The sequence below is a fragment of the Acanthochromis polyacanthus genome, chromosome 18 (genome assembly GCF_021347895.1).
Source record: "Acanthochromis polyacanthus isolate Apoly-LR-REF ecotype Palm Island chromosome 18, KAUST_Apoly_ChrSc, whole genome shotgun sequence".
In the NCBI taxonomy this organism is placed as follows: domain Eukaryota; kingdom Metazoa; phylum Chordata; class Actinopteri; family Pomacentridae; genus Acanthochromis; species Acanthochromis polyacanthus.
The window spans coordinates 34,203,820-34,218,762 of NC_067130.1; the positions used below are offsets into that span (position 1 = coordinate 34,203,820).

The 14,943-nt window shown below is 49.5% G+C and overlaps 1 protein-coding gene across 4 annotated transcripts in view; it reads left to right on the plus strand.

Moving 5' to 3' along the window:
* The window catches only part of LOC110946179 (septin-5-like), a 200,908-nt gene that overhangs the window by 15,424 nt on the left and 170,541 nt on the right, over positions 1 to 14,943 (plus strand). The window contains exon 3 of one of the 4 annotated variants that reach the window (XM_051938410.1): positions 3,268 to 4,703. The exons of 2 other annotated variants lie outside the window; for them this stretch is intronic. In XM_051938410.1, coding sequence (XP_051794370.1) covers positions 3,268 to 4,703 — 1,436 coding nt within the window. Of the gene's footprint in view, positions 1 to 3,267; positions 4,769 to 14,943 lie in introns of all 4 variants that reach the window. One more of the 4 variants, XM_051938404.1, reaches the window with a different exon arrangement.

The window sequence follows — 14,943 nt, forward strand, 5'->3', positions numbered from 1 at the left end:
GGATGGTTCCTGGAGGGGTTTCACCTCAAGACACCATAGTTCTTCTGAGGAACCTTCAACACTCACATGTACAATGTTTTAGAAACCTGGAGGAAGGTAATTGGGGGAAACTGCTTCCCTGATCTGAACCCCAGTGGTGTTCTGCTGTTGGACTTCTGTGCCAGACATGGATTGGCAAAAACAAACATCATGTTGGAGCATAACGTTCCTCATAACTGTACTTAGTACCACAGCACCTTAGCCAGAGGTTAATGAGAAACTTTGTTGTTGCATCACATAAGCTGTCCTTTTGAGCTTGATTGGTCCAGAGGTCTCCTGAAAAAAAGAGTCACATACCAGAAGGGCTGCAGCTTCATTAGTCACTACAGTAAAAACCTGGAGGAGTTCAGGAAAGACTTTGGGTTGCCTGTGAAGTGAAAGACTGATGCGGTGGTTCCCACTCTCAAAAAGGGGATTGAAGGGTGGGCTCCAATTATCATGGTATCACACTTCTCAGCCTCCACAGGAAAGTGTACTCTAATGTGCTGGAAGGGAGGCTCTGACCGACTACTGAACTTGGAGGAGCAATGCAGATTCTGTCCTGGTCCTGGAACTGCTTTTTACTCTGCAGAACTACTGAAGGGTCATGGGAGTTCGACCAGCCAGTCCACATGTATGTGGATTTGGAGAAGGCCTACAACTGTGTGCCTGGAGGGTCCCTATCAGGGGTACTGCAGGATTATAGGGTATCAGACTCAGTGTTATGAGCCATTCGATCCCCGAACAACCAAAGTGAGAACCATGTTTTCATTCAGGGTACAAAGTAAGACACGATTCTGTTGGGTATTCTCAAGGATCTCAAGGCACAGCCAGGGTGAGGAGGGAGTCTGGTTTTGGAATCTCAGTATGGACCAGAACTTTGAATCATACTGGGGCAGGTTCCAGCAAAGTGCAAAGCAACTGCCCTGAGACTCAGCATCTCCAACCAGTGGATAGCTCCCTCTGGGTTGGAAAGGAGGTTCTGCCTCAACTAAAGGAGTTTAAGTATCTAGGAAGTTGGTAACAGTGATGGTAAAATGCATCACGACATGGACAGGAAGCTGTCCTGGTAAAGACTGAACTAAGCTGGAAGGTAGACTTAGCACACACAAGAAGAATTACATATCTCATCTGGCCCTGGAACACCTGCAGATAGATAGATAGATAGATAGATAGATAGATAGATAGGGTATCATAGGTAATAAGGGAACATTGTGATATTATAACCTGTGATTTATGATCAAATTATACCATAACCCAATGAATGTGTTTGAACTAACCAAATGCCATTTTATATTCTTTAATTTTGAAACTGTGTAAAAATCAGAAGAGTGTCTCACTGTAAAAAGTGATGGGTTGATTATTTTTGAAAGGTTGTCTTGATAATCTTTGTTTTAAGAGGTAACCAAGTCCGAACAGTAACTCACTGTGAAAAGTGATGTTTTTGGTTACCATAGGAAACTGATGTTTTTGATAGATTTGACTAAAATGAGGAACTTACGCTTTATGAAATGGGAATGCTTTTAAGAGTTTTGATTACCATGAAACTGAGATGTTTTAGGAAGAGTTTTGATAACTGTTAAACTAAGAGGGTTTTAACCTGGTAATGAGGTGATAAGTCAAGAGCAAATTGAACTAGGGTCAAATGTTCACAGTAAAGGTTACTAAACTCAAAATAGTTTTTTTTTTTTAAAAGTCTGTACACATTGTCCAAAAGATTGCACAATAGCATGCCAGCGACAATTAGAGGCTGACATCCGTTTCTCCATTTCCTGATCAGGAGCATGTGCTGAGCTGCAGACAGGAAAGAACGGGGGGGCAGATAGTTTTGGTTCGTTAAAAGTGGAGGCGTCCATGTGGTCGGTGCATGGTACAAGTGTGCGAGTTGGGAGGGGGTAGAAATGAAGCTATTGCTCAAATTAATTTAGTATGAGATCATTGCTATGTTAATTAAGTGTGCAGTCATTGCATATGCAAAAGATTCAGTTCAATATAAATTACACCTGATTGACAAGCAAGTTGGGAGTCGTTGGGTGCTCGTCTCTCAAAGCAAACCGGGGTAGAAATGCCCTGAGCTAAGGGGATTTTATCACGTATCTTCGGACGGGGGATTCAACATGATCTGCAAAGGAATAGTTGTTCTCTTGGAATTATAGACGAAAGTACTGCTTTTTCTAAGCTGTTTGAGGATTATGGAACTGTGATCTACAAATAATGCTGACTGAAGGAGCATTACTGAACTCTATTTTCTCTGTGAGGAATAACACCAGAATGGATTAACAAAGTTTTTACTGGCCCAAACAACTAAATTGGATACATGCAGATCTAAATCTGGACCGAACTCCCGTCCACTTCCCCCTGGACCCCGGCGGGTCTCAAAGGCTTGTTGGGTTTCAGGTTTCAGGTGAGCAATCAAATACGGCCAAGCCGGATGCTCTGCCCCTCCACATTATGTAATCTGGGTGATTATTACTTCTCTTTTATGAAAACAAAGTTCCACTTGTGAGTCGTGTTAAGCCATTGAAAGAATATGGATGTTTGATTAACTGGCTGATGATTAAGAGCTATTGCTACGCCCTTGCTAAAATATAATAAACATTTTTCCTGCAAGTAAAGTTAACAGATTGGAAATTCACTTTATCCCTATCACAATCACTAATTATTTATATTTTCTCTGGTGGTAAAAAGTCAGGTTATTGTGTGCATTACATCTAATAAAGGTTCTGAAAGGTTACTGGTCTTTGGGGCCGTGGGTGGCCTATCACAAACATATCCTTGGGTTTTTTTCCTAACCTCTAAACTTTAACCTAGCAACTTACCAAGTGCCAAACCCATGAGAGAAAAAGCTGCCGTTAACAGACGTGACTGGTAGTTAATTCAACCATTCGAAAGTGGCTACTCAGATAAATTAATTATCAGAGGAAGCAGGGTAGGCGTCTGGATGGAGGCAGTTAGAGGCTATGTGAATTTTCCTTGAATACCAGCTTAAACGTTCTTCAGAACCCCTCTGGGTCAGACTCCACTGGGCTGTAGAACCGGACCCGTTAGACGGAAAGCTGAGGGTCCAGTGATTCTCTGACAATCAATTAATTTATTTGGTGGGGGTTGGAGGATTTTACTGGCCCCCTTTGGGTTTTTTCAATACGTAAATGGTAATGACAGAACTACATATTTGTGACAAAGAACAATAAAACTTTGTACATACAGTTCTATATGAATATTGAACAGATTCTCTACTTTTCTCTGCAGGTTCAGCAACGTCTCATCTAAATACAAGGACATCATCTCCAAAAGTCGTGAGCTATGTTCAGGATCTCCTTCTATCTACCAGCTGAAACCAAAGAAAGAGACCTTTGGAACTCTGACAAAATTGACTGTTGGAGAAGGAAATGTGAAGAAGATAAATAAAACCATCTTACTTGTAGGAGAAACAGGAACAGGAAAATCTTCTCTGATCAATGCTCTGGTCAACCACACCATGGGAGTGAAGTGGAAGGATGAAGTCTGGTTTAAGATCGTAGAGGAGGAGAAGAGAAGTCAGACAGAAAGTCAGACATCAGATGTGATCGTATACCAGGTTTTTGGTTTTGAAGGTAAAACTCTGCCCTACTCTCTGACCATCATCGATACTCCTGGATTTGGAGACACCAGAGGAGAAGAACGTGATCTCACCATCAATCAAAGGTTGCTTGACTTGTTTCGATCAGCTGATGGAGTTCATGAAGTTAATGCAGTGGGTCTGGTGATGAAGGCCAGTGAAAATCGAGTGAGCGATCGACTGAAGTACATCTTTGATTCAATGATGTCTCTGTTTGGAAAAAACATCGAGAAAAACATCGTAGCTCTCATCACACACTCAAATGGAACAAATCCTGAATATGTTCTTCAGGCTCTTGAAGCTTCAGAGATCAAATGTACCAGAGATGAGGACAATGACCCTGTTTACTTCCTGTTTGATAACTGCCTGGACAAACAGAGAACAAAGAGAGAAAAGTTTGGATTAGAGCATGCATGGAAAGTAACAGAGAGAGGAATGAGTGAGTTCATGACCTTCCTGGAAGAAACTGGTCCTCAGAAGCTGAATACAACAGTTGAAGTGATGAAGGAACGAGAAAGACTGACAGCCTGCTTCCAAAACCTGCAAGAGAGAATCAAGAGTATTGACGAAAAACAGAAAGCAATCGAACAGAATGAAGAAGTTCTGAAGAAACATGAAGAGGAGATGAAAAAGAACAAGGAGTTCACTGTGGAAGTTGATGAGACCTACAAAGATAAGAAACCTATCAAAGGTGGGATGTGGGGGTTAGTGTTTTATGATGGAGCTGTCACCTGTAAAGTCTGTAAAGAGAACTGTCACTATCCTGGATGTACAAAAGCCTGGTATCCTGGACACTGTGAGATCATGAAAGATGGCCGCTGTACTTCATGTACCAGGAAGTGTCGTGTAGAAGATCATGTGAAAGAAGAGTGGATCTATGTGACCAAGACGAGGAGAGTGACGAAGACTCTGGAAGATGTGAAACAGAAATATGAAAAGAATCTGGTCGAAAGTGAGAAGAAGTTCAGTCTTTTGGAAAATCTGAAAACAGAAATGAATCAGCAGGAAACAGATAAAACTCGGTTCCTGGAGAAGGCCTACCATCATGTTGTCAAACTGAACCAGATCGCTCTGAAAGCTCATTCAGGTTCCACCTACGTCCAGCTGGACTTCCTGATTGAGAAGATGAAGGAGAAAGGAGACACAGAGAAGGTCCATATGCTGGAGAAGATGAAAAAACTCCAGGATGAAGGAAACAAAGGAGCAGTGCAGTCTGTGTGGGATAAAATGAGATCAGCTGGGAAAGGAAGGATGAAATGAAAGACATCAGGCTGAGCAGACAGACAGAGCAGCAGCTGGACATTTACCATGAAGATGGAGGAAACTAATGATGATAAACCACAGCTTGTTTGAACTCTCATGTAATCAGTTGATCAGAAAATAGAAATGTTTTCACTGTTTGATCTCCTCCTGACTGTTAAAAAGCTCCATCAGGGTCTCAGGACCAAAAGCTTTAAAGCCTCCTACACAGACGGGAAGATGTGGAATATTTTAGTCTTTCTGATGTTTGTCTTCTTTGATTGTTTTTAATGTTCTGTAGACTTTAATGATGTTAAAGCTCCTTGTAACTCCACTTATAAAGATAATAAAGGAATAAAGGTAGTGATTGTGAAATGTGATGACCTGAATCAGCTCCAGTCAAATGTGAGCAGACTAACATGAATCAGCTTCACCTCCTTCTGATGATCATTTATGAAACACATTTATCTGCTGGTGAAATGTAACCCTTTGTTCTGTTGTACGATAACAGAGCACAGGTAAGTAAAGATCTATATTATCAACTGGACCAGTATCAGGAGAATCTAGGATGTTGAGAGCCAGTGTTTTTGAACATCAATAATGACACAGACAAGGCTTTGTTTGTATGGCCACTTATTATTGCAAACAGAAAAAACAAATGAACACAACGGTATATTCAGACAATGTATGAAAAATAATAAACTAAAATAATAAAACCGGCAAAAAATTAAATTGGTTCCAAATGAGTCCTCTGTTTCGTTGGGGCCCTTTTGGTCGATTGATGTCAGTGCGTTAATGTTCATTTAATCCTACCGCATGGTTGTTGAAGACAAGAATCGAGGATCCTGCACACTCTGACAATGAACAGTTCGGGTCCGGCTCGCCACCCAGTCCACACTGGGAATCTCTCGGTTGTAGAACCTGGAATCTCCCTCAAATCAGCAGGAGCAGCTCAAGCTATCATCGACGGTTTCATCAATGAAGAGATGACGACTCAAAAAAAAAACAACCCTGACTTATAAATAAGCCAAATGAGATCCAAACGCTACAGGTTACATTCATATAATGTCTGCATAAATCATTTTCGTTTCTAAATCTCATGAATTAATACTAACTAATAACACTCTATTCTGTATTAATCAGTTCAAATCATGTTCTCTTTCAGTTGTACAACAAATATGTATCAAGTTCAAATGTTCTATTTTAGTATTGAAACTGGAAATACATTCAAAGTTCTGCTTGTAAGCATGTTCAAGTATTCAGTGGTCTACAGTTACACCAATAACCATTTATCGCAGCTACATGAATCACTAACAGATCATTTTTACAAAAATAACATTAAACATCATGAAATATAACGTCAATATAATCAAAAGTGTATTAGATGCAATAAACATTAGCTCAGAGGCATATCTTAGCTATCTTCCTCTGCACCGGTAACAGTGAAAGACTGCACTACAAATGACCTCTTATTGTCACGGATCTGAGCTGGTGGACCCGAGCAGAGAGCCACACATCCAAGACCTGAGGAGATGTAGAATGATTTATTGGAGGGAATGAATATTGGCGGATGGGGAAAGCCAGGGTGTAGGAGCGGGGGGTTCTGGGCAGGAGTGGGGGGTCCAGGCAAGAGTGGGGGGTCCAGGCAAGAGTGGGGGGTCCAGGCAAGAGTGGGGGGTCCAGGCAAGAGTGGGGGGTCCAGGCAAGAGTGGGGGGTCCAGGCAAGAGTGGGGGGTCCAGGCAAGAGTGGGGGGTCCAGGCAAGAGTGGGGGGTCCAGGCAAGAGTGGGGGGTCCAGGCAAGAGTGGGGGGTCCAGGCAAGAGTGGGGGGTCCAGGCAAGAGTGGGGGGTCCAGGCAAGAGTGGGGGGTCCAGGCAAGAGTGGGGGGTCCAGGCAAGAGTGGGGGGTCCAGGCAGGAGTGGGGAATCCAGGCAGGAGTGGGGAATCCAGGCAGGAGTGGGGAATCCAGGCAGGAGTGGGGAATCCAGGCAGGAGTGGGGGACCAGGCAGGAGTGGGGGACCAGGCAGGAGTGGGGTTCCCGGACAGCTGGCTGCGTGAAGGCAGGAGAAAAACAAGGTCAGAATCAAGCAGAAACTCAAACAGAAAACGTCAAAGGCAAGAGAGCAAACCGAACTGCGTGGTTTCAGGTTCAATACTCTGGCAGGGAGTGGAAGGCTGAGCCGGTACTTATTGTAGAGGTGAGTCGTTAGCATGATGATTGTCAGCTGCCCGGGAGCCATGGAGATAGTTGATTGCCTGAGTGGAGTCAGCTGGAGAAGCTAGACTCCACTCAGGCACCGAGCTGCAGGGGAAAGACAGGGTAGAGAAGCGGATGGGAGACAACTAGACAGACAGACAACTAGACAGGGCAGAGGAACGGAACTGTGACAGTACCCCCCCCTCAACGGGCGCCTCCCGGCGCCCCATGGACCCAACCAAAGAGGGGCCTACTGGGGCAACCAGGGAGTAGACAGACACAGGGACCAGACAGAGCGGAAGGAACCAAAAGGACAGGAAGGGCAGAAAAAACGAGGGGAACAGACAGGAAGGGAGAACGGGAGAGGGAATGAACTAAGACTGGGCTGAACTGAACGGAACTGAGGACAGGGCTGAAGGAAAGGACTGAAGGAAAGGACTAAAGGACTGGACTGGAGTGAAGGACAGGAAAGGACTGGACTGGAGTGAAGGACAGGAAAGGACTGGACTGGAGTGAAGGACAGGAAAGGACTGGACTGGAGTGAAGGACAGGAAAGGACTGGACTGGAGTGAAGGACAGGAAAGGACTGGACTGGACTGGAGTGAAGGACAGGAAAGGACTGGACTGGACTGGAGTGAAGGACAGGAAAGGACTGGACTGGACTGGAGTGAAGGACAGGAAAGGACTGGACTGGACTGGAGTGAAGGACAGGAAAGGACTGGACTGGACTGGAGTGAAGGACAGGAAAGGACTGGACTGGACTGGAGTGAAGGACAGGAAAGGACTGGACTGGACTGGAGTGAAGGACAGGAAAGGACTGGACTGGACTGAAGGACAGGACTGGACTGGACTGGACTGAAGGACAGGACTGAAGGACTGGACTGGACTGAAGGACAGGACTGGACTGAAGGACAGGACTGGACTGAAGGACAGGACTGGACTGGACTGGACTGGACTGGACTGGACTGGACAGGACTGGACTGGACTGGACAGGACTGGACAGGACTGGACTGGACTGGACTGGACTGGACTGGACTGGACTGGACAGGACTGGACTGGACAGGACTGGACAGGACTGGACTGGACAGGACTGAAGGACAGGACTGAAGGACAGGACTGGACTGAAGGACAGGACTGGACTGGGCTGGACTGAAGGACAGGACTGGACTGGGCTGGACTGAAGGACAGGACTGGGCCGGGCTGGACTGAAGGACAGGACTGGGCCGGGCTGGACTGAAGGACAGGACTGGGCCGGGCTGGACTGAAGGACAGGACTGGGCCGGGCTGGACTGAAGGACAGGACTGGGCCGGGCTGGACTGAGCGGAGCTAGGGACAGGACTGGGCCGGGCTGGACTGAGCGGAGCTAGGGACAGGACTGGGCCGGGCTGGACTGAGCGGAGCTAGGGACAGGACTGAACTGAGAGCAGGACTGGACTGGACAGGACTGAACTGAACTGAGAGCAGGACTGGACTGGACAGGACTGAACTGAACTGAGAGCAGGACTGGACCGAACTGAGAGCAGGACTGGACCGAACTGAGAGCAGGACTGGACCGAACTGAGAGCAGGACTGGACCGAACTGAGAGCAGGACTGGACTGGACAGGACTGAACCGAACTGCGAGCAGGACTGGACTGGACGGGGAATGGACAGGGCGGAGGGTCCGCTCCGGAGGACGGAGCATAGGCTGGACTGGCTGGGGATGAGTGGGCCGGTGAGTCCGTTCCGGTAGGCGGAGGTTCCGTTCCGGCGGGCGGACCGTAGGTCGGACTGGCTGGGGATGAGTGGGCCTGAGGATCCGTTCCGGCGGGCGGACCGTAGGTCGGACTGGCCGGGGATGAGTGGGCCGGAGGATCCGCTCCGGAGGACGGACCGTGGGCCGGACTGGCCGGGGATGGACAGGACGGAGAGTCCGTTCCGGTGGGTGGCCTGGGGGTCGGACTGGACGTGGATGGGCAGGGCGGAGAGTTTGTTCCGGTGGGCGGCCCGGTCGAGGCTGGACAAGCCGGAGGGTCCGTTTCGGGGGACGGTCCGAAGGCGGGATAGGTCGAGACCGGACCGGCCTATGGATCCACTTCGTGGACCGGACTGGTCGAGGCAGGGCAAGCCGGAGGACCCGTTCTGGGGGACGGCCTGAAGGCGGGACGAGTTGAGATTGAACAGGGTGGAGGGCACGTTTCAGAGGGACGCCTGGAGGCGGGGCCGGCGGAAGCCGGACTCGCCGGTGGGTCCTCCTCTGAGGACGGCCTGGGGTCCGGACAGACAGGCGGGGCCGCTCCGGCGGACGGCTCCGGGGCCGGACAGACAGGCGGGGCCGCTCCGGCGGACGGCTCCGGGGCCGGACAGACAGGCGGGGCCGCTCCGGCGGACGGCTCCGGGGCCGGACAGACAGGCGGGGCCGCTCCGGCGGACGGCTCCGGGGCCGGACAGACTGGCGGGGCCGCTCCGGCGGACGGCCCGGGGGCCGGACAAACAACTGGGTTGGAGGCTGAGCCGGGGGCGGAGCCGGGTCCGGTGGGTCCTCCGGGGGCGGAGCCGGGTCCGGTGGGTCCTCCGGGGGCGGAGCCGGGTCCGGTGGGTCCTCCGGGGGCGGAGCCGGGTCCGGTGGGTCCTCCGGGGGCGGAGCCGGATGGGAGGCGCAAGGCCTCTTCATGGACTTGGGGGAGACCCTAGGCCCCTCCAACGCTGCCGAGGCTCCAGGGAGCGGAGGCGGGGCGTCGACGGCCTCCTCAGGGAGCGGAGGCGGGGCGTCGACGGCCTCCTCAGGGAGCGGAGGCGGGGCGTCGACGGCCTCCTCAGGGAGCGGAGGCGGGGCGTCGACGGCCTCCTCAGGGAGCGGAGGCGGGGCGTCGACGGCCTCCTCAGGGAGCGGAGGCGGGGCGTCGACGGCCTCCTCAGGGAGCGGGGGCGGCGCGTCGACGGGCCTCCTCAGGGAGCGGGGCGGCGCAGGATCCAGGGGCCCCTCCGGGGGCGGCGCAGGATCCAGGGGCCCCTCCGGGGGCGGCGCAGGATCCAGGGGCCCCTCCGGGGGCGGCGCAGGATCCAGGGGCCCCTCCGGGGGCGGCGCAGGATCCAGGGGCCCCTCCGGGGGCGGCGCAGGATCCAGGGGCCCCTCCGGGGGCGGAGCTGGAGGGAAGGCGCAGAGCCTCCTCAGGGGCTCAGGGAAGGCCTTATGCCCTTCTAAGGCCGCTGAGGTCCCGGGGACTGGAGGCGGAGTGTCGTCAACCTCCGCGGGGACTGGAGGCGGTGCGTCGTCGACCTCCGCGGGGACTGGAGGCGGAGCGTCGTCGACCTCCGCGGGGACTGGAGGCGGAGCGTCGTCGACCTCCGCGGGGACTGGAGGCGGGGCCGGGAACTCCTCCGGGGCCTGAGCAGGAGCTGGGGGGTCATGGTGCCTCCTGGCTTTGCGTCTTTGACGGTCAGGCCACTTGACAGGTGGTTCCATGGGCGGCAGAGAACCAGGGCCCGGTTGGCTGCTAGGGGAGTCAGCAGGCGGGTCACTCAGAGGAGCACTCAAGAATTCATGCATGTAAGCAGGTAAGTGGTCGGCTAATCCGGGTCGCTGGCCTGCTAGCTTGCGGCCCAGGATTATGCTTGAGTCTTGGGGGTCTTCCCTCCACTTTTCCCACAACTCGTATAGCACGTTGAAGAAAATGCTGTGCTCCTCGCAGGAGGAGAAGAAGTCTACGGGCGTGTCTTGGGTTTGGGTCTGGGTGTCGGCAGGGTCCGGGGCTGGTGGCACTGGTGGAAGGGAAAATGGCTCGGGCTGGGCTGGGGACGAGAAAACTTGGTTGAGCAGGGTGATGAAGTGGTTTAATTGTGCCTTTGTGGCGGCAACATCCTGTAAGGCTTGGCTGTATAGAAGTATCCGGGTCGGGTCGGGGGCTTCCTGGGAGATCTGGCTGGCTAAGAATGCGAGTTGGGAGCACATCTTCTGATAACTGGTTGTGAGCAGACGGAAGGTTTGGTGAAATTGCCTGATGTCGAATGGCGTGGGCGGGTCCGGCCTTGGCGGTGAGTTCTCCGGGTCCATGTTTGGCCAGAGTATTCTGTCACGGATCTGAGCTGGTGGACCCGAGCAGAGAGCCACACATCCAAGACCTGAGGAGATGTAGAATGATTTATTGGAGGGAATGAATATTGGCGGATGGGGAAAGCCAGGGTGTAGGAGCGGGGGGTTCTGGGCAGGAGTGGGGGTCCAGGCGAGAGTGGGGGGTCCAGGCAGGAGTGGGGGGTCCAGGCAGGAGTGGGGGGTCCAGGCAGGAGTGGGGGGTCCAGGCAGGAGTGGGGGGCCCAGGCAGGAGTGGGGGGTCCAGGCAGGAGTGGGGAATCCAGGCAGGAGTGGGGGTTCCAGGCAAGAGTGGGGGTTCCAGGCAAGAGTGGGGGTTCCAGGCAGGAGTGGGGTTCCCGGACAGCTGGCTGCGTGAAGGCAGGAGAAAAACAAGGTCAGAATCAAGCAGAAACTCAAACAGAAAACGTCAAAGGCAAGAGAGCAAACCGAACTGCATGGTTTCAGGTTCAATACTCTGGCAGGGAGTGGAAGGCTGAGCCGGTACTTATTGTAGAGGTGAGTCGTTAGCATGATGATTGTCAGCTGCCCGGGAGCCATGGAGATAGTTGATTGCCTGAGTGGAGTCAGCTGGAGAAGCTAGACTCCACTCAGGCACCGAGCTGCAGGGGAAAGACAGGGCAGAGAAGCGGATGGGAGACAACTAGACAGACAGACAACTAGACAGACAGGGCAGAGGAACGGAACTGTGACACTTATATTACATGAAACTGACATTTATACAGCATCTTTAACACAGTTTTCAACAGCTAACATAATTTAACATAAATATCTCCCGGCCCACAATCAACCGAGGTTTTTGTAGTCTCACTCACCGCCGAGTCAGCATGAAAATGGCGCGGCTATAGCACTTCACCTCGCCTGATTACCTCCAGCCATCCGGCCGCTCACATCGCTCTACGGAGTTTAATTTAAGAACAATGCAATCAGCAACTGCCCCATAACATTAAAAATCGATATAACTTGATTCACAACGCTATTTACATTTCTTACCAACAAGATGGTTATGGATAGTATCCTTGGAATTCTCCGAGGCAAAACGAGGCAGCATGCACGGCTTTCTCGTCGTCCAGAACATAGATATATACAAACACTAGATGTCTCAAGACGGAGTCGTCACTTGGCGGCCATCTTAGGACAGGGGACTGCTCTGGCGCACTGTACTGTAGTCAATGGTAAGGTGGATGATTTCCTCACTTTAACACTCAGAACTCGCTCAATTCTTGATTGATTTACAAACGGTTTAGTTTGTTACAAACCTTATTAACGTGGCTATGATTCAGGCTCAATTCCGAAATCGCAGCTTTTCGTTTTGAAAAGTGCGGCATAGTTGTGTCTTTTCTGCCTGGCTACTCACATTGAAGATGGTGTTACTCACAATCTGATTTTCAATTATTAGGTTTTCCTGAGACCAACGTTTTTTGAGAACCTAATCTTTGGGCGAAATTACATTCTTTGTGGTTGTAGTTGTATTTATTTGCTTGTTAAGAGGCTTTGATTGAGACATTAGACTTATTGTTTGTATACATCTATGCCTGGATTAGTTTGCCTGCAGCCGAAATGCATTGTGGGTAATGTAGGCACCAGGTTCATGAAAAGAAAAGACATCATCTCTGTTTGTTGTGCATTGATTTTGGTTGAGCTTTGTTTTTATCTGTGCATTAGAAAGCTGATAGTAATAAAAAAGTGCAATGTTAAATATTAAAATTACATTTACATCCATTTATGCTGAAAAAAGATGATATCTGTGTTCATTATTATATGAATTCAATGGTTTTAATTATTCTTATGTAAGCAGTAAAAGAAGTACATCTCTGACGTTTATAACAAACCAAGCTGTTCTAAAATCGGTTGAAAATTGAGCAATCTACAGTGATGTTAAAATCCATGCTCCATTGACTTTAATGTTATGAGTGATCGAGCAGCCCTGTCCCAAGATGGCCGCCATGTGGCGACGTCGCTCCCCATAGGCTGACAGCGCTCATGAGCCATCTCGTGTTTGTATATATCTATGGTCCAGAAAAGATAACAGGAAGAGGAAATACACGGCTGGTCACCTGACGCTAACGGGGTTCACTGATAGGCTCACAGAGCTTTTGGGAATTGTGGGTTGTGGGATCTAGCCCTTCACATTAAGACACACAAGGGTTACTCTTTCCTCTTCTTGGCAAAGCGTTTTTTTTCCCTATTTCTTTTATCAGAATAGCTTCTGCATTTTAGACAGGCTGTTATCAAATGTATATTTTTATATGATCTAATTCAGTGTCATTCACTCCCATTATTACCTTTTTTATATAACATTTTAACTGTTTTTAACACATGCAGATCTACTTAAATGAACTGTATATCTATTTCAAAATAAGATTCACTGTTTTAAGCATTTTATCTGCCTTTCCAATTAATTGTTTTAGGGGATAAGTATTACACCAAAGCATAGTTTTAGGGCCTGGGCTGCAGAAAGGAGCTGTGGCTTTTCCCTCTGTTTCTGCATGTGGACCAAGAGTTCATACTGAGATCAATCACACTGTAAACTGATCAATAAATAAAGCTGATCAATGAGCTGCTGTGTGTTCTTGGATTCAAGCCCCTGAAATAAGTGTGGTGGAATGACAGATGGAATAAAGAATGAGAATGTGTTCAGTCAGCAGGTTAACAGAGGTGGAGAGAAACTTCCAGAGACTTCAGTGTGTTCAACACATCCTGTACCTGAGGAGGAAACCAGTTTCTCTGAGCTGCTGGTCCCATTGACAGAAAACACTGCAGAAGGATTGGATCACAAGCAGCTGGTTGAGGGAACACCTGCACCTGTGGGGCAGTTTGGGGTAACATTAGGACCTGTGGGGCAGTTTGGGGTAATATTAGGACCTGTGGGTCAATTTGGGGTAACATTAGGACCTGTGGGGCAGTTTGGGGTAACATTAGGACCTGTGGGGCAGTTTGGGGTAACATTAACACCTGTGGGGCAGTTTGGGGTAACATTAGGACCTGTGGGTCAGTTTGGGGTAACATTAGGACCTGTGGGTCAATTTGGGGTAATATTAGGACCTGTGGGGCAGTTTGGGGTAACATTAGGACCTGTGGGGTAGTTTGGGGTAACATTAACACCTGTGGGGTAGTTTGGGGTAACATTAACACCTGTGGGTCAGTTTGGGGTAACATTAGGACCTGTGGGTCAATTTGGGGTAATATTAGGACCTGTGGGGCAGTTTGGGGTAACATTAGGACCTGTGGGGTAGTTTGGGGTAACATTAACACCTGTGGGGTAGTTTGGGGTAACATTAACACCTGTGGGGTAGTTTGGGGTAACATTAACACCTGTGGGTCAGTTTGGGGTAACATTAGGACCTGTGGGTCAATTTGGGGTAATATTAGGACCTGTGGGGCAGTTTGGGGTAACATTAGGACCTGTGGGGTAGTTTGGGGTAACATTAACACCTGTGGGGTAGTTTGGGGTAACATTAACACCTGTGGGGTAGTTTGGGGTAACATTAGGACCTGTGGGGCAGTTTGGGGTAACATTAACACCTGTGGGGCAGTTTGGGGTAACAACACCATGATTTTTCCAAAGTATGGCTGCTGCTCATAAACCTTCACCTCCATCAGAGAAGAATTCTTCTACAGGATTCAGAAAGAGAGAATCTGGAGCAGAAAAACCAGAAGAACATGAGGTTGATACTGAACCATTTCTGAATCAGTGGTCCTCTATCAAACTAACATTGTTCCAGATGGATTCATGTGTTATAGAGTGCAGTTCATTGATAAGTGTTTTCAGTTTTGACCTGTTGTGTCTCCATGGTAACAGCAGTGTTGAACAGTGTCCCA